Raw genomic sequence first — 20,120 nt, forward strand, 5'->3', positions numbered from 1 at the left:
TGTTTTCAGAAGTAGTTTTTATTGGATAAATGATTTAAAAGGTAATAACAATAATGTTTTAAAACTACATTATCATTGCCACAGCCAGAGCTCACATTCCCACATGTAACCCGTCTATCTGCCACCCCCCAACACAGTAAATGTATTTTTTTTTTTTTTTGTAATTTTGTAGTTTTTTTCGGAGCCGCACTACCATATTCAGAATAAATGCCCATTTCAAGTCTCATCATCACACTAACAGCAATTCAGTAGGGTAAAGGGTCTAGATCTACAGGGGACAGTCGTCGTGTTTTTCTTCATTTCTATGTTTATTATTATTATTTTTTTTTAGTTTATTTATTTATTTTTTTCTGCCAAGTTGTTACTAAAGCAAGAGAGAATCCAAACCCAAAATAGGAGGAAAATGTGGAGGGCATGAAGGGCTACGCCAGGCAACCCCCAAACTCGTCATCTTCTCCAGAACATAGAAAAAAAAAACCACTCCAATAATTTAGAAACTAGGTCCAAAATATTTTTTTGTTTTGTTTTTTTGAAAAGAATGAACTCGATGTACAAAAACAGTCATTGTGTTTACCTCTTTTATACTTCTTTTTAGTATTTTTCTGTATGTTTTATTAAAAAAAGAAATTGTTTATTGTAGTTCTTACATCATCATCATCATCATCATTATTATTATTAATACTTTTTTTATTTATTTTAAATCTCCTATCAGTGCGATTGTGTGTGCCAGTGCAGCTACTGGGTCCAGAGTAAAGAAAAGACGCTTCATATTTATTCATTTTTTTGTTCATTTCTCCTCAAATGGCATTAAAAAATAAGAATTAACTCATCTTTTTGTTTTTTTTCTGTATAAAGTATAACTGCTGGTCTTAGGAAAGAAAAGGAACAGAACAACACATTAAGAAACCCATAATTCTAAGAGGCACGCTATGGGGTTTTCTTCCTTTTACAAAAATATATAATAATAATAACAATGATGAAACCAAGAAAATAAAAAACGCAACCGAGCATTACGGTCATTAACACCGTGCTCAAGCTCTCAAAGATAGCTACAATGAAAATTCATTGAACTTAGGTAGCTAAAAAGAAATAAAATAAAAGGACAACATTAGAAACGGTATAAAAGAACGAAAATAAAAGACACAGAAAAGGAAAATCAAGACATTTCTCTTGCAGGGAAGGTTTTTGGAAGGACAGGAAGGCAGGTCTGTAGAGCAGCATTTGGACATGGCTGGAGGCATCTTTGGTTCGGTTGAACACACAAAGGTAACATGAGCTTCCAGACGAATGTGCGCGTGTGTATGTATGTGTGTGTCCGACACCTACGCACAGAACCCAACACACACACACTAATCCCGGTAGAAATGACAAACGGAAAATGGGTTTCCACGAAGATCAAGCGTCCAGATGAGCCAGTGAATGCTGTTGAAGTCCTGTTTGAGGATTCCTTTCCTGAAACCGTGCAACTGAGCGTGTTGAGGAACAACCGGCGTGTGTTTTCATCGCGAAAATGATATCTCAAACACAAAGCGCTGTAGTTCTGGCCTTCTTCAGGCCACAGCGTTCATCATCCGGTTAACCAGCCATCACTGAGAGTGTGTGTGTGTATTGCGTATACATTTATATTTATAGATGTATCAACAGATGAGATGATAAGCATATGCCTGCGTCCCCCAGGCCATGAGGGAAAGATGGGTTTCTAGACTCGTCTCTACATGTCCTTTCAAACCTGCAGGAGATTGTGTTACACTGGTAGGAAAAAACACCATTAAATCAGATCTGCATATATTGAGGAGAATAATAATAATCATAACAACAACAATAAAGTCTGATATGATGGATGAGTCCGCATGACCAGTCACATTTACTGCGACCACCCCCCCGACATGAGGTCCGATAGCACCATTTTATATAGTCTCGTCTTGTTTAGTCTCGTATCTAGAGTTCGCCGTGAAACAAGCATGCCGTGTTTTAAAGGAGGCCTCGTATTCATGCAACCAAATTGTGTGTGTGTGTGTGTGTGTGTGTGTGTGTGTTACAGTTCTCGCGAATGCTAAAGACTTGGTTGGTTTTGCAGCAGATGAAAATAAATGTTCAGTTTGTGCTGTTTTTGAAGGACCGGACATAAAATCAGGCTCTGACTGATCAACTAGTTGAAAATCAATAAGCGTTTCTGGCTTCTTTTGTCTTGTTTCTAGTCTAAATAGTGAAAGATTGTTAAATAACGAAGCTTTTTCAGGAATAGTAAATAATATTGAGCTGTTTTCAGAAATATTGAGTCAAAATGAAGTGAGATTTTCCTTAAAACAAGCTTAATAATCAGCCAATGGAGGAAGAGTCAATCACGTCAAAGCAAAAACTGATTATTTCTCTGAGTCCATTGGCAGTTTTTAATGAAAAACTCACTTCATTTTGACTTTTTTATTCTTTATAAACACACAAAATGTCTTGCTTTTCTAGAAAAAAGCTTCTTGATTTAAGAATTGAGATATTTAGACTAGAAACAAGACAAGAAACGCCTTTTATGCAGCGTAACCTTTAATCTGAGGCCATAAAGAGACGGTTTTAAAGGGTTTTTCAGAGCCAGACAGACCTGCTTATTGGTCAGAGGAATTTAGAGAAGCAGAAAAGGGGGAAAACAGTCACCATTAGGCAGTGGAGGGCCTCTGGAGGAAGAGATGAACACTCAAAACAGATATTACTTTCCTCTAAAGCACATGTGTCCAGCTCAGGTCCTGGAGGGCTGGGGCTCTGCAGGTTTAGATTTAACCCTAATTAAACACTCTTGATCTAACTCATCCAATCTTTGAGGCTGGTTTGAATCCTCCAGGTAAGTGTGTTGATGCAGAGCTGCGGCCCTCCAGGATCTGAGTTTCACAGCTCTGCTCTAAAGTCACGGGTTAAGATTGTGAGCAAAAGCAGATCCAGAAACGGCCGTCTGGAGCTAGTCGAGCATTCAGAGCCTCCATTTCTAGTCCGTGTCAGAATGGGTTTTAAGGCAACACAACTGAAAGGTTTTTATTTATTGATTTAGGTTTAGGTGAGCTTTATAATGACTGTGGATGGAACCCCAAAAGCCCTTAACGTTTTTGCATATGAAAATAAAAGACGGAAATATTCTCCTATTTTTTTTTCCTTTCAGAAACACTGAACGCCAGCCCACTGCGACAACAGACAGCATGATTTTTCTGTCTACATCCTTAGTCCTTAAAATAAAGCTGTGAAGACAACACAGACATGGTCTTTGCAGAGATTTAAAGGAACACTCCACTTTACTTTGTTAAAGTCCGCTCATTTTACAGCTTAAACTGCGAAGTTTGTTCAGGCAATCCTCCAGGTCTGGCAGAAGCACTGTTAGCTTAGCTTAGCATAAATCATTGAATCGGATTAGACCATTAGCATCTCTCTCAAAAATGACCAGAGTTTGGATCATTTTCCTATTTAAAGCTGGACTCTTCTGTAGCTACATCATGTATTAAGACTAATGGAGAATGAAGTTATTTTCTAGGCTGATCTGGTTGGGAACTATATTCTCATTCTTGCGTAATAATCAAGGAACTTGAATGACGTTCCACACATGCTAGAATGAGCGTATAGTTCCTCCTCTAGAAAATAATGCTTTTAATCTTTGTGTCGATCTTAGTGCATGATTTAACTACAGAAGAGTCGAGCTTTCAATAACAAAATGATCAAATCTCTGTCGTTTTTGAGAGAGATGCTAATGGTCTAATCTGATTCAATGATCTATGCTAAGCTAAGCTAATAGGACGCTTGCCAGACCAGGATTCAGAGTGTCGGAATGGACTTAAAAATGGTAAAACTCACCTGTTCATCTATAAGAGAGCTGTAAAATGAGCAAGTGTCCTTTTAAAGGCACAGTCCAGCCAAAAATGAAAAATAGATCATCATTCACTCTCTCGACTTTGGATTTCTATCTTCTGTTGAACACAAGCTATTTTATATTCCTACTATAAACCACAAGAGCTGCATCTTCTCCCCAGCATTCTTCATAATATCTTCTTTTGTGTTCAACAGAAGGAAACAAATACCTTTTAGAGTGATCAAATTATCATTAGAAGCTGAACTATTCCTTCATAATGTCAGTGAGATAACCATAAATCAAACACAACTATTGGTTCCTGATGCGACACCTCAGCGCAAACAATCTCCATCCTAAGACCGACACGCGTGACGTTAATGAGCTCCTCTACTACTGTGAACGACAGCATTCGTATGCAGATGTAAACATTGTTGCCATGCGAGACACAAACTGGCATATTCATCATCAATAAGACCAGATCAGTTCATAAAAATAAAGCAAGCGTCCTCCTGAGAGCAACGTGAAGATTCCCGAGCCAGAAACCAATTCAGAACAGGCACCCTGCCATAGCATGCATTAAAAAGAGTATGGCTTTAGTTTATGTTCTCGAGCGTATCCCCTGTCACAAAGCTTTTCCTCTCTGTGTGACAAAACAGGACTAATACAGAAAGCAGAGCATCTTCTGACCTTCACTAAACTAGAAAAACCTTTATTTACTCCATTATTCGGAGATCTTTCTGTCTGACAGACACCACTAGGGAACACTGGACACCGCACAAATCCACATGAGAACTCAAACTGAAGATGTGGAACTCATCATGAAGCAACACCACCACTTGTGCTCTTCTAAACTACACTACACAGAGAGCACTGACTGTTAATCAAAGTAAACTCCAGACAAATCAACTCGCTTTGAGTTACGGGCGAATATTCTGGGTTACCCAGCAGCTAATTTAATAAAGTGGTTTCAAAGAAAGAAGAAAACAAACACACAAGACTTCACCTCAGCCGCACTGCAGAAAACCCACAACAACGTGAAACAAGCCAAAACAGAAAACCACCCCTCGCTAAAGAAACTGCACAGAGAGGAAAGAGAAAGCCGTCATGCTCGCCCACACCGGATAAAAGCCAAACCAATATCAAACGATAGAAAGGGAAAATAAAGCAGATACTAAAGCTTAGCGTACATAAAATCTGAGCGAAAGCACGAGCCCATCAGTCTGAATACGACTTATTTCCATCCACAGACTCAGAAACCTGATTAGGAAATTAGTTGAAAGAATAATAATTAAAATAAACTTGCTTTATTTGCTTTTTTTTGTTTGTTTTTTTAAAGAAAAGAAAAGGGGTCGATCGAGATATATATAGTCATATATATATGCTGCAAAAACTAAATTAATACAAAGGATTAAAAATGAGGAAATAAATGAATTTTTTGTTTTCTTCTGGGTTTATAATCGATCACCTAATGCTGATTTTGCACCCGCTGCCATGCCCCGGTCAGACTGAAGACACGGCAGCGGAAACTATCATCATAAAATGGTACAGTAGTAGAGATAGCTAGACCAGGACGGGGCCGGCTCTCCGGGGAAGATGTCCGCCGAGAGCTCCAGGGACTGGTCATGCGGCTCGCTGTCAGGAATAATGGTTGTAGGGAGGGAGCGGGTGCCCGATGCCGTTCTGGTAGTGATGGTGCTGGCGGTGGGCGATGTATTCTGCGTAGCTCATCGTCATCTTCTCACTACGGTACCTGAGAAAGACACCAGAGGTCAGTACCGGGCATTATTTTGATAATCGATTAATCTACCGATGCAAGTGATTGAGTAATTGGATACGTGTGAAGCTGCGGTCACACTGGGCTTTTCCTTCCATAGACTTCCATTCATACGCACGCAAATGCGTCAGACTGGAAACGCAGGGTCATGCGTTAAGTTTCACAGGTCGCTACGGTGCAAAGTTCAAGTTTGGTGAACTCTGACCGGCTAATCGCATCAGTTGACTGTGTGAGACCAATTGAGGATCAAAACATGACCTTTCTGGACAGAAATTTAAAGGGTCACGAATCACCAGAACACATGTGTTGAGCTGTTGACAGTGGTATATGTGTCCCACACTGCTATAAACACTATTAGGACACCTATATCTCACTAAAAAGTGAAAATTGGTTGTTTTTGCGTTATTTTGAGCAAATTCGTTCTTCCGGTTTGAAACGAATTTTTGAAGCTGCGTCACAGTCATGAGATAATAGCGTGTATTCCAGCGTGCAGACTGGACGTCTGTGCCAGAGTGTCCCGTATTACGTCTCTGAGTGTGTTGCATTCATTCATGAGTAAGGCTTGGTTCAAACCAATCAGCGCGCTCCATTATGTATGAGCTGCAACTTCATTAATATGCATGCTAGCTTTCTTCGACTTTACCTGAAACAGTGTTCAGACGGCAGAGAGACGACACACGTGTTGCCAAAAGTTGTGGGAAAAAAATAAGAGTTGTTTGGAGATACGGGTCGCCAGTGTTGCTTTCATAATGTGAAGGTTTTGTTTCATTCTCTCTCTATGAGAGCGCTGCTGGACTCACGTATGGATCCGTGTAAGTGGTGCGCTGCAGAAATGCGTTTGTTTGGAACATTTTTTACTTAAGAGCATTTCTCATCTATGGTGAGATCCGGATTTGCTGCTTGTCTCCTTTAAAAAAGATGCAGCTCCAGTGTGAGCTGATTATCCTGTCTACAGATTCGGTAAGTGTGTGTGATCAGCGCCCTTTCTTTGTTCATTCAGATGGCAAAGGTATAGTTCGCTTTGTCAGCAGTACTCTTTCAGTGTTTACAGACAGACCTTAGTCAAAATGATTTCTAAGTTACTTAGTTTACAGTACATTAATATCACCACAATATTGAAAGCTCTGCTGTAAATGCTGCTTATGCTACACGTGAACACTGTAAGCAAACATTTGCCGACCGTCGTGTTGAATTTTCGCCGCATTTTGTGACAGGATAGTCTACACACATGGCCCTTTAAAACATGGAGCAATCGCTCCCTTTTTAAATGTCTAATAAGCTTGTTTAGTCACACCCCTTTTCGCAGCGCCGTACGACAGAATTCCGCACACACAAAATTTTGTGATCGCAGCTTAATTCGTATTTCTCTCATTATTTAGACCAAATGTGGTCATGAAAAGACAAATTAGACTAGTTAATAGAATTTATTAAAACTATTTTGTATAACAATGAATGAATAACACATTGTATAAGGCACAAAATTATCGGAAAAATACTTGTTTCACAGGAGGGTCAATCATTTCGACTTGAACTGTATGTTTAGCATGTGAACACAATCTCACCTGGTCAATTTAATAGTCTTCCTGAAGTCATTTGTGATGGGAGCTTTGTATCCTCCCTTTCGAAGTAAGGAATCTATGGTCTGAATGTGGTCCCATCCTACAGAGAGAACAAACACAGATGCTTTATTTCAGACCCATGGAGGATTCATCTTTGAGTCTATTCTACATTACATTTCTGTGCAGAAGTCAACATTTGAACAGGATCGACACCACCAAAGTTGGCCTAAAACTACTGAACTACGCCCATTCTTTTGCCTTAAAACTATTTCGATTAAGGTTTTTGGTCACACTTAGCAGTGAGGCTTCATTAGTGTATTTGATAACATGAACTAATATTGAACAATACAGCATTTATTAATCATAGTTTAACATTCACTAATGCGTTATTGATAACCAAATTCATGTTTATTAGCATTAATTAATGCACAGTGAAGATGAAAAAGCAACAACTTTGAAGCAATTGACTGGCATTAACGAAGATGAATAAATACTGTGGCAAATGTATTGCTTGTTCATGTTAAAGGGGACCTATAATGTTTCTCTGATGTGTGTAGTGTGTGTGTGCTTCAGTTTGAGCACAGTAGAGCACAGAGATAATGTTCTTCAGCTCTCTGAGAATGACCCTTTCAGGTTTTGATCCTAATTGTGGTGTTTTGCTGACTGTCGCTTTAAATGCAAATGAGATTGTGCTCCTTTCAGAAAGGGGCGGAGGTACAGATGCCTGTGTGTCAGTGTTGTGCGAACAGGTCTGATGTGCATGTGTGTGTGTTCATGCTTCTGTCAGTCTATGTGGCTCCTGTCGCTGTTCATCTTAAACTCCACATCTATAATCCTCTTAGTCTATGCTGACATTATCTTCAGCAGCTCAAACACTCTAATGGCGAATGGACAGACGGCTGCTTCTCACTCAGGGCTGCTGTTTATGCTAATGAGATTGAGAGATGGGCACTAGTGGGTGGGGCTTTCCCACTCTGATGACACATACAAAGGGAGAATGCCAATCAAAGTGTTTCATTCATCAAGTCTGATTGTAAACAATACATTTCATTCAGGTTTACTATTAGAGGCTGCTGGAGATAGTCACACACTGCTGACACACAACTGGGCTTAAACCCCACGTAAATGTGCATAACAGCTCCCCTTTAGCCAATACAGCATTATTGTGATGTTTTTGATCCTCTTCAAATGTTGAGCGCAGTATAAACCTCAAGATCTCAGAAATGCTCACCTTGCTCCTTCGCAACCTCTGGCAGGTAGGTGGCGGTGCGCTTTGATCCTTTTTCATTAAAAAATTCTATCCTAATGCCGTGAACACCCACCTACGAAATAAAAAGACATTTGTTTCACATCAGATCTGCATGTAAACGATAATTCGATAAATGATAACATCCACATGATCATGTTTTCCTGCTGCCGACATACAAGTTGTATATCTGTGCATTCGCGGACAGTTTCAACTGCTGATCCATTACATGAAGATGTCACTGATGATATTAACTCATGGACATTTTGATCATGTTAGCCCCTTCAATTACACTCATTGGCCACTTTATTAGGTACACCTGTTCAACTGCTTGTTAATGCAAATGTCTAATCAGCCAATCACATGGCAGCAGCTCACTGCAAGATGATCTGCTGCAGTTCAGAGTGAGCATCAGAATGGGGACGAAAGGGGATTTAAGAGACTTTGAACATGACATGCCATGCTGATCTACTGGGATTTTCACGCACAACCATCTCTAGGGTTTACAGAGAATGCTCCGACAAAGAGGTAATCTCCAGTGAGCGGCAGTTCTGTGGGCGCAAATGCCTTGTTGATGCCAGAGGTCAGAGGAGAATGGCCAGACTGGTACCAACTGATAGAAAGGCAATGGTAAATGTACTCACATGGCCTCCACAGTCACCAGATCTCAACCCAATAGAGCAGCTTTGGGATGTGTTGGAACGGGAGATTGGCATCATGGATGTGCAGCCGACAAATCTGCAGCAACCGTGTGATGCTATCATGACAACATGGAGCAAAATCTCTGAGGAATATTTCCAGTAGCTTGTTGAATCTCTGCCATGAAGGATTAAGGCAGTTCTGAAGGCAAAAGAGGTTCCACCTGGTACAAATAAGGTGTACCTAATAAAGTGGCCAGTGAGTGTGAAAACAGTCAAGATTGTTTAGTACTTTTAAACGGCTTTCGGTTTTGCCACCATTTTAGTTTTATTTAAACATTATTCAGCTATTACTGTCAATCTTCAGCCCTCAAGTTGCTTGGAGAAAATGACTATGATAAACGATGAGTTAAATGAACTGTTCACAAATGTGGACATCGTGTGTTAAAGGGTTAAATGCACAAAGATAGTTCATTATTTGCTCACCTCTTTACTCGTTTCAAACCTTTATAAGTTTCTACTTTTAAATCACACAAGATATTTGGAATAATGTCGGAAACCTGTAACCATTACCAAATACTATGGAGGTCAATGGTTACCTGTTTTCAGCATTCTTTAAAATATCTTCTTTTGTGTTTAACAGAATGAAGAAATTCATGAAGGTTTATAATAACTTGAGGGAGAGCAAACAGAGTAAATGTAGATTTTTGGGTGAACTAACCCTTTAAGTGTATATATGTTGGTTGTAATACAGTTTCCGGAGTCTGCCATTGATTGGTTGATGCACTAATAAGATGACCTGCACACCTTACGGATGGTTTTATAGACTTTTAAACAATCTGGCTGGATGATGTTGGGAAGTCATGGTTGTAGATGATATTCCTTTTACAATCAAGGGACTTAAATAAAAGGTTTATTTTATTTATGCTGTTCTGAAATGTTGATTTTAAGCATCGAATGGGTTGCATGTGGTTAATTATGATATTATCTGAACAGTTGAAGACGTATTTATCAGCCAGAATATTCCCCAATCCCCCCCCAAAACAATCTTGTGTACAGCTGAAGACAGAAACTAATAAAAGTGTTGATGCACTAGAGGAGAGAGTAAATAGTGAGTAAATGTTCATTTCTAGGGTGAACTGTCCCTTTAAAGTAGTAAAAGTGTACACTATAGTCAGGCAGGACATGGTATTCATAGACCACAAATCTAAGCGCTCACAAAAATGAAAAGTTCAATGGAAACTCTGTTTAATGTGCCTCAGCTCTTCTCACACACATTAGCCAATTTTCCAGAGCCAGAGCCAACAGACCTGGAGCCACGGTGCTAAAATCCAGCTGTGTTCCTCTACTGTTGGGCCTGTAACGCCCTAAAACACATCATTCTGAACAAACGTCACACAACACCGCCATTTCACCAGCACTGACCACAAAAGAACATGACAAACAGTGCATTTGCTCAGGACTTCAGCATTTAATGCATCTTCAGATGGCTGAAGCTCCTGTGAAACTACAGTTTGTTGAGGTGTTCGAATCTATGTGTCTTAGGGATATCTATAAGCCAGTGTTTCCCAACCCTGTTCCTGAAGGCACATCAACTGTACATTTTTACCTCTTCCTTATCAAACACACCCGAATCAACTCATCAGAACATTAGAAGAGACTCCAAAAACTGCAATGAATGATCAGATAAGGGAGACATCCAAAATATGTACTGTTGGTGTGCCTTCAGGAACAGGGTTGGGAGACACTGCTCAGCTAGTGTGTGTTCAAAACAGTGACAAAATTAGCATTCAGAAAATTCATAAAAATCCAAGGTTTGCAGTTTGTCATGGATAAACATGGCTTTATTTTTTGACGTCACCTTAAACTTCAGTTTCTCATCAAATCTTCTGACCAATTAAATATTGCAGATGTGCACATTGCACATATATTGAAATAATTCCGCAATAATAATAATGTTAATAATAATAATAATAAAAATATGTCTGTTGTCTTAAGTTACCAAGAAACTGACATACTGAATTGCTGTGCTTATGCCAATCAGGTTAATTTTACATAAGGCTGACACTACCATCTATGTATAAACAAAACAAATGAGAAACGGCACACATTAGGTCAGTCCAAACTCGGTCCTGGAGGGCCGGTGTCCTGCAGATTTTACTTCCAACCCCAATTAAACACACATGAACCAGCTAATTAAGCTCTGCCTTGGTAAACTAGAGTTCCAGGCAGGTGTGTTGGAGGAAGTTGGAGCTAAACTATGCAGGACAGCGGCCCTGCAGGACAGAGTTTGGACACCCCTGCCTTATGTGTTTCTTTAAATTAGGGCTGCACAATATCACAAAATTATCATTATTGCAATAACAATATATGCAATATAGGGATTGCAAATGCCTGTGATAAATGACATTTTATGCATTGGTTTTTAAATAAATTTGACCAATTAGATGGGGCCTTACTATCCTTAGCCCCGCCTCCACAGTTCTGCTATTGGCGGAAAAAAGTGAAATTACAATCAAGTCATTAAATCACCATCAAGAGTTTCATTTTATATTTAACACAACATGTATTTTGAAGAATGCTGGAAATGAGTAGCACAAAATACTACAGAAGTAAATGGCTACCAGTTTCCAACATTCTTCAAAATATCTCATTTTGTGTTCAAACACATTTGGAACAAGTGAAGATATATATACATAAATTTTTTGGGTGAACTCGCTCTTTAAATACTTGGAGCTACAACTATAAGGACAAGATTAGTTTTATAAACCAAATAATTCATTCATTTTCCTTTCGGGTTAGCTCCTTTATTCATCAGGGATCACCATAGTGGAATAAACAGAAAACTTACCCAACATATGCTTTAAGCAGTGGATGCCCTTCCAGCTGCAACCCAGTACTGGGAAACACCTATACACACTCATACACTACGGCCAATTTAGTTGATCAATTTCCCTATACTGCATGTGTTTGGACTGTTGGGGAAACCGGAGCACCCGGAGGAAACCCACACAAAAATGCCAACTGACCCAGCCAGGACTCGAACCAGCGACCTTCTTGCTGCGACTCCACAGTGCTAAACAATGAGCCACTGTGTCGCCTTTTTCTAAACATGTGACTCCTATGATTTCACAAGCTGATTTGTAACGCCCTTTTGCATCTCTGTATTTCTAACTAAACTATGACTTGTCTATTGTCCTGATGTGGCCGCTAAATGTCCGTAAGCAAAGTCTGGATCAGTCACACTGCAGATCAGCCTTGGCCAGCTGACATGGAGGAAAAAAACACTCAAAGAAACAACTAGCAATGCCACCACTTCATGCACTTTTAAAACCAGCATTCCTCAACATCGCTCATTTTGCACCAAAGGAAATTTCCAGGGTATCTGCAGCTTTCTAAGAGTTATATTTAAGACCATTTTAATAACACACTGGATAGAATGTGAGACTAATTGTATATAGTATAATTTTATAGCACTTAATTTGCAACAAAAACAGCACACAACACAAATTAATTACCAACCTTAACACTCTATCACATATAGATCGTAGGGCTGCACGATTCTGGCAAAAATGTGAATCACGATTTTTTTGTTGTTGTTTAAAATCAAGATGACGATTTTGTATAAGTATATAACTTTACTCACACGGGAAACTTGGTCACGTGAATGGTTTGTAAGCACAATTAAGTGCACACACAGCATCCCAAATCATCTGATAATTGTAAGTAAGTCCAAAAGGCAACTGACTGTGTAAAGCCGCATTAAACAACACAAAAATGTGATGAATATACCGACCCAGGTAAATAAGGTGCACTAAAATGCACTTTAAGTATACTTAGTACACTTTTCAGTAATGTACTAAAAGTGCTCTATTTTCGCACACTAATATTGTACTTAATGTACTAAAAGATAAGCATTAAGTATATGTTAAGATAAACTTAATACCATCTAAGTGCACTCAACTGTGCTATTGAGATACCCTGAAATTAAACTAAAATGTGCTTTTAACATACTATCTGTATTTAAAAAAATATATATTTAGTTACAACTAGAAATATGATTGAACCCTAATTTTAAACATTTATAAATATATTTAAGAATAGATTAAAGTATAATAGTAATATATTAAAAGAATATACAAAATGTGAAAAAAAGTGTGCTAAAATACAATTTAAGTACACCAAGTATATTTTTAAAATAATGTACTAAGTGCTCTATTTTCGCACACTAATTTTGTACTTAATGTACTAAAAGATAGTATTAGGTATATGTTAAGATAAACTTAATACCATCTAAGTGTACTCAACTGTGCTATTTTGAGACACACTGAAATTGAACTAAAATGTGCTTTTAACATAATATATCTGTATTTTTAAAATATATATTTAGTTACAACTAGAAATATGATTGAACCCTACTTTAATATATTTAAATATATTTATGACTAATTTAAAGTATAATAGTAATATATTAAAAGAATATACAAATTGTAAAAAAAGTGTGCTAAAATACTGTATTAAAAGTGTTTTAGGGAAATGTACTTCTACTACAATACATTACTAATAGATTTTTAATAAAGTCAATTTAATGTAAACTTAAAATGACCACACTCAAAATCACTTTAAGTGTTAGTGATAATAGTGCATTCACATTAAGTGTACTTAAGTACAACCTTTGGGAAAATGTACTTCTACTACAATACATTACTAATAGACTTTATATATATTAACTTATTTTAAACTTAGAATTAGTATGTAAACAGTGTACTAAATATCAACTAATGTTTAAATCATTTAAAGCACACTTTTGAAAAACAAACTAATAAAACTCTTGGATGTTTTTTCTGTAGTGTACTTTATTGTAGTACACTAAAAATTTATTTAAGTATTACCGGTATTTAGTATACTTTTGTCAAGTGTACTAAAGTCCTACTAAAGTATAAACATACTTTTAATTAGTATATTTATAGTGTAAAGCCATCAAACTTTTATTTAACACAAAAAATAATGTACTAACAATGTATTTGCGGCTATTTAAGTGTATTTTAATTGCATTTAAATATATATTTTTTTCACCTGGGGAGTTCAGTGGCTAATCTGCCGGAGTCAGCTGAGCTGAAGTGACAGCGACCAGCGAGACCTAGCTGTCACTCAAGTGGCCACGCCCTTAATTATGCAAACTTAATATAGCCTAATATAAAGCAAACAGGTGAGTTATAAAAAAATGTACCCCCTCACAGTTGTCATGAAGGGTAATGTTAGCTATATGAACCAAACTCGTTCTTTGTACCAGGCTTTAAACACTTTTTTTCTGCAGTAAAGTTGGCCATTCTAACAGAGGGCTCAATTGAAATTTGCTCTATTATGGAGCCAGGACTAGCGGATTTTCGATGAGTTCGACTTCTCAAGAGACAGCGGTAGGTTGTCGCTTGGTTGGAACATAGTAGTGTAATTCTGCACACACACTATAACTTGCTGTTAAACTCAATATAACTAATATATAAAAGCCAGAACATTTTTTGCACAGGCCTATCTAAAGGGTTAATGCTGCAGCTGATGAATTATTCCACTTCCCAACAAGGAAAACCAGCAGCAATCAAGAATGCATGATTATCTGCTGTCACGGCTTTGCAATCAAAAAAAGTGATTATAATGGAAGTCAATGAGGCCAAAACAGCCCCAACATAACCAAAGGGGAGTCAATCTGAACAATAGATTTAGACTATGGTATTAAAGACCAGCAGACACCCTGATGTCATCAGCGTCTGCACTGCTGTAAACCACGGAGGACACACTTTGTCTGAACAAGCAGAAACACATGCACACAGTCTCATGTTCATGTGTTCACATGGCCTGAATCATCCAGATTACAGCGTGTGACACCAGGATAAGTCTGTGTGCTTTATCTGAAAGCCAGGGCGCAGTGAGTAGGCACTTCTGCACAGACCAGAACCACTGATAATGATAAATGATCATGTAATCTACAGGCTGTCCATCAACAGGGTGGAGATGAAGACTGGATCGCTGTGCACACGAGAAGCAGATCGTGAAGGCGTCGCATTTATGACGAAATATAAGTATCTAGCAGCTCACCGTAAGGTGCAAGCTCCCTCTTCACACATATTTTTGGGCATATTTGCAAATTGTTTGGCAATTCTGAGAAAAACTAATGTTAAACGGATCACTAGTGTAATAATGACAGATGGAAATAGCTTCTTACCTCCCAGTCTAGGTAATCACCAACATCCTCAAAGTTGGTGAGCAGAGACACTGAGCAGAAGAGGCGCGGCAGCTCGTCCCTCGTCATGGGGGGAAAGCGACTGTCTTTAAGGGCACTGCCAAGGGAACATGAAGACAAGATTTAGAGCAAAGCCATGCAATCTCAAGAGTAGTGTCGTCAAGATACTGGAATTATGGTACCTTACGGTACTGAATTTTTAAGAACATCCATTCCCCTCTAACATTTCAGCAATGATGAGTGTGTTGTTAAACATTGCTGATTGACCATTGTGTTCAAATGCTCAACAGAAATGACTGGGATTGGCTATAAAGGTTAACCGCAAGCGTTTTGGAGCATTTTGCAGTGACCTTGCAAACTCTGGAATATCCTTCCTGATATCAGACACTCACTAGATTAAAGACCTATCTTTGTAGTAAAGCATACACTCAGTGCATCACTTAGCCGTATGATACATGAATGTGCTCCACACGCAGGTTTCTGCATCTCGTTTATATACACTATGAACAGCAGCTAAGCTAATTATTCTCTTTATTCTCTATTTCCACCTGGGGGATGCTCATCCCGAGGCCCTCAGACTATGCAGTGCCACTGATTCGATCCAAGACCAGCGACTAGATGATCCCAAGGTTTCCATAATCCTGGACCAGGTCGTATCCTGAACAGCTGCTGTGTTGGTCATGGAGGGGTGGAGAGCATGAGACTCCAGGGACAGACGACTCTTCGCTGAGGTCCAGCTTCCAGCCTCTGGCGCCTAGACTGCAGCTCTGCACAAGACGTTTGGCCAGCGGAGAAATGGTCGTGCCCAACTGAGCCTGCTTTCTCTCAAGGTTTTTTTTAATTCTTCACTTTCCCCAATTGATAAAGTTTCTTTCCCTCTCCACTGTGGCCTCTAGCATGCATGGTTCGGGATCTGTAGACCTGCTCATAGATGGATTTGCTCTTCAGTGTTTGGACTCTCAGTAGTGATTTAAACCACACTGAACTGAGCTGAACTGAACCTCTAAAAACTAAACTACACCGTTTACATTTACTATGATCTTATATGTGAAGCTGCTTTGACACAATCTACATTGTAAAAGCGCAATACAAATAAAGCTGAATTGAACTTGTGATCTTTACAGCCAATCACAGTCATTTCTGTTGAGCATGTGAACACAAGAGCCAATCAGCATTGATTATTGCTCAAATGTTTCGAACCGAAATTACAGTCTCATGACAACACTACGCAAGAGTGTGATCAGATGAAAGATCATTAGAGTAAATCTTCAAAATGTCTAGTGCAATATGGTGAAACATCACCACTAACATGAGTATAATGCTTGAACAACGGGTTAAACATCTTCTCACACTACGGAGACCTATTTTCATCACATATGCTCAACTATGTGTGGGAAGTACACTCGTTTAAATTAATTAAACATCGCAAAATAGTTACTAAACTGGCGACAGCAGAGCTTGAATTTCCAACTCTGCAAAGATTCACTTTTAGCAAGCTGAGTTTAATGAGTCAATTAATCCATACAATCAAGCCAATAATTGACATCTTCCTCAAAAACAGTGGGTCTCATTCCCTAACCATACGTCAACAAATGTATGTGTGAAATGTGCGTTCGGATGTCACAAATAAATTACGATCCATCAAAACTTTTGTACTAACAGTTATTTTAGTTGTACGGCTTATACCAAATGTATGCAATCATCATGACACCCGTGGCCTTGTAAACATGTATAAAGAACCCTACATATAGTTAGATGTGTTCTTTAAAGGATGAAAGGTCATTAGACATTAAAAATGTATATTACAGTAAGGTATGTATATTTAGAGGTCCAAACAAAGGATGATTTGTGTGTCTCACCTTGTGTTTGGAGGCATGGCAACAGAGACTGCGTCTTTAGAGAAGGGACAGATATGTTTTCTGAGAGTGATGAATGGCTGTTCTGGCCCCGATCACACCGAATGCATTATTTTTTTTGCAGTGATAGGAGCCTTTTTAAATCCGTTTTCTATTGGCATCAAGTGTTTCAGAACTGAAAGTATGTTCAACATCCAACCTTTATTACCATAGATGTAATTTGTCTTCGTTTTGGTGCCTTAACTGTCTCTTAATTCTTGTCATCTTATAATTTTCTCAGGATAAGTGCCACTTTTTTTGCGGAAAGCCCTTGTACGGAGCTGGTGTGGGCGTGTATTATGCAAATTACTAACTTCATGTTTGCAGACACTAAAGGCTGATTTATACTTCTGCATGAAGCGCATGCGTATGGTCCAGCAAAGCCCTCGCCGTGGCTGATGTGCACCTCTCAAAAATGTAACTACACGTCACGACGACGCATAACGCAAGCGCTGTGACTGGTCAGGTTGGTATCGGTGACAAGTGTGGGTGGTGGGGAGAGCCATGAGCCCGATGGAGTCAAGTGTTTACAAGTGTGGAGTCCCGTGAAGGAGCTCTAGATGGAGACTGTTGTTTTATGTTCACCTCATGGTTAAATGTTGTTGTACATCCGCCAGTTCCCACCTCTGAATAAGCGAGTTTTAGCTACTTGTACATTAAGGTAGTGTTCAGAAAAAACAAAACACCCATGAAGGAACCCGACACAGAGGAACAAACACCTCACTGCCAGCTAGTGTTTCAGAAGTGTTATTGCAGAGCAACACAAACAGCACGCACAAGTATAAATGCACGACTACGCGCAAGGCATGAGCCGGCGATCACTCGACGCAGAACTTTAAACCAGCCTTAATTTAAAACACTTCAAGTTTACTAACAGGTGAACGAGTTCACGGACAAAATCATGTGTGTACATGTGCTGAGAGTTAGGCGGAATGTTTTTGCGAAAAGTCCAAATCTGGGTATAAATATAAAAAACGTACGCCATTATTAGTGAATGAGACCCAGTACTTTTTAAAATAATAGCGCAAGCGAATCCGTGCCATTCAACATTTCCCAAACAACATGAACAAATATATTTGACAACAGCAGTTACTATATAAAATGTTCAGTGCTTATATGATATTTCTCTCTCCATATCTCTCGTTATTCGTGGGTGTTACGTTCTAAGAATAACAATAGACAAAATCCGCATAGTCAGCTTTATTTTTAACAATTATTATAGAAATGTAAAGGCTGTAAAATCCCTCACTACACTCTTTATACACTTTTCTCAGACAGGCACTAACATTCTCACCCTCTTCACTCAATTTGAGAGTCAAAAAGCTTCTTTTAGGGTTATAAGTCTTGCACTGACTTTCACCTGAACTTTGTATCTGTAAAATTGCCTCATTGCTTCTAATGTTTTCAAGAAACCAAACCATTTTTAAAAATGTAAGTAAAAACATAAACAATTGGTTGCTCTTTATTTTGAAATGTACTTGGTTACAGGATAACAACACATACAGCGGCATTATTTGCATACAATAAAACTTGTATAGGTAATAATAGTATAGTTTAGCATGAATGTAAATGTTGAGTAATTTGTAACACCTCTCAATAAAATCCGACAAATATTCCAGTAACTAATTATAAATGAATGACCGTGCAAGTGTTGTTTAATATTATAAAAAGCTCAATAAATGATGTTTTTGGGCTATTTTAAAGATCTTCTGACCTGATTTAACTGATTTTGTACTTGCAACTAGTATGACAACATGTAATATGAGAAAAGAAAATAGTTCGGGTTCGATTTAATGCATGTAATTAAGTACAGTTGTACATGGAACATGTGAGGAGGAGACATTTAAATAACGCATCACCAAATAATTGGTTCATTAGTAATAGCAGCACTGAGAGAAACAATTATTGTGAAGACACAAGTGTAAAAGCATTCTGTGTGTCCAATAGTTTGATGTGGCACAATGTTAACTAAAAATAGAAAGAAAGCAGGGAGGAAAGAACAGTATGTTCATTTAGAGATCAGCCTGAATACGGTATTTCATTGCATGAATTATGAATCAAGACAAAAGGGAACGGAAAGCAGACATTCACAGACAGAGATGTGTGGTACCTGGTAAGGGTGTACTCCCTGAGTCCTGAGTGCAGGTTCATGGCAGAAAATGTACCTATACAACCCCTTAACCGCTTGTCCCGGCCGATTTTCCAAGTGACAAACAGTGGACTGTTGAGAAAGGGGAAACAAACAGATCAGGATTTAAATTAGCCACAATAAAAAAAAAGAGCATTAACTGTGAATATATGCATGACCACAAAACTAAACTCGACAAATCACATTAAAGAAAGCCTAACTAAAAGTCCTGTGAGCTTAAATTAAAGTTTTTTTTTTTAATGGTAGAATATGTCTAAGCTAGTGTGCTTAAAAACAATGACAAAATTAGCATTTAAAAGGTAGAAATATGCGAAGTATTCAGTTTGTCACTTCCGCATAAATGGATATTCATCAAATCTTCCAAACCTTTCTTTTTATTGGCTTTTCATTTGACATGCTTGAGCCCAAACACAGCCACTAGCTGAGCTGTGAGGAAAATCAAAGGCTATTGGCTGATGTTTAAAAAGGGAAGGACTTTAACATTGCATTAAGCACATTCTTATGTGGAGATCTCTCCTTTCCTAAGAGAATAAATGAAGCATGCTGCATATAATCCCTTAAACATGTCTCTTATAACCATTTAGGGTGTTTTCACACCTACACTTTTGTTTGGGAACGTGTCTCGTTTGCCCAGTTAGCGCGGTTCGTTTGGCAAATGTGAACAGGGCAATCGCGCTCTGTTCCGCGCCAAAGTAATCGCTCCGAGATCGCTTGAGTGAGGTGGTCTCGGCTCGATTGAAACGAACCCTGGAGCGGTTCGATTGCAGTGAGAAAGCGATCCGAGCGCGGTTATATCACAGT

At 38.6% G+C, this 20,120-nt stretch overlaps 1 protein-coding gene across 3 annotated transcripts in view; it reads right to left on the minus strand.

Moving 5' to 3' along the window:
• Positions 1 to 20,120, minus strand: part of ammecr1 (AMMECR nuclear protein 1) — a 27,686-nt gene continuing 7,566 nt past the window's right edge. The window contains exons 2-7 of one of the 3 annotated variants that reach the window (XR_015519516.1): positions 19,281 to 19,391; positions 15,258 to 15,372; positions 8,385 to 8,475; positions 7,157 to 7,253; positions 2,936 to 5,570; positions 1 to 2,735 (exon numbers count right to left, since the gene is read on the minus strand). Coding sequence is in view for 1 of the 3 variants with exons in the window: in NM_200581.1 (NP_956875.1) it covers positions 5,456 to 5,570; positions 7,157 to 7,253; positions 8,385 to 8,475; positions 15,258 to 15,372; positions 19,281 to 19,391 (529 nt within the window). In the remaining 2 variants the exon portion in view is untranslated. 3 annotated transcript variants of the gene reach the window in all.

Source organism: Danio rerio, chromosome 21 (genome assembly GCF_052040795.2).
Source record: "Danio rerio strain M-AB ecotype USA chromosome 21, GRCz13ab, whole genome shotgun sequence".
In the NCBI taxonomy this organism is placed as follows: Eukaryota; Metazoa; Chordata; class Actinopteri; order Cypriniformes; family Danionidae; genus Danio; species Danio rerio.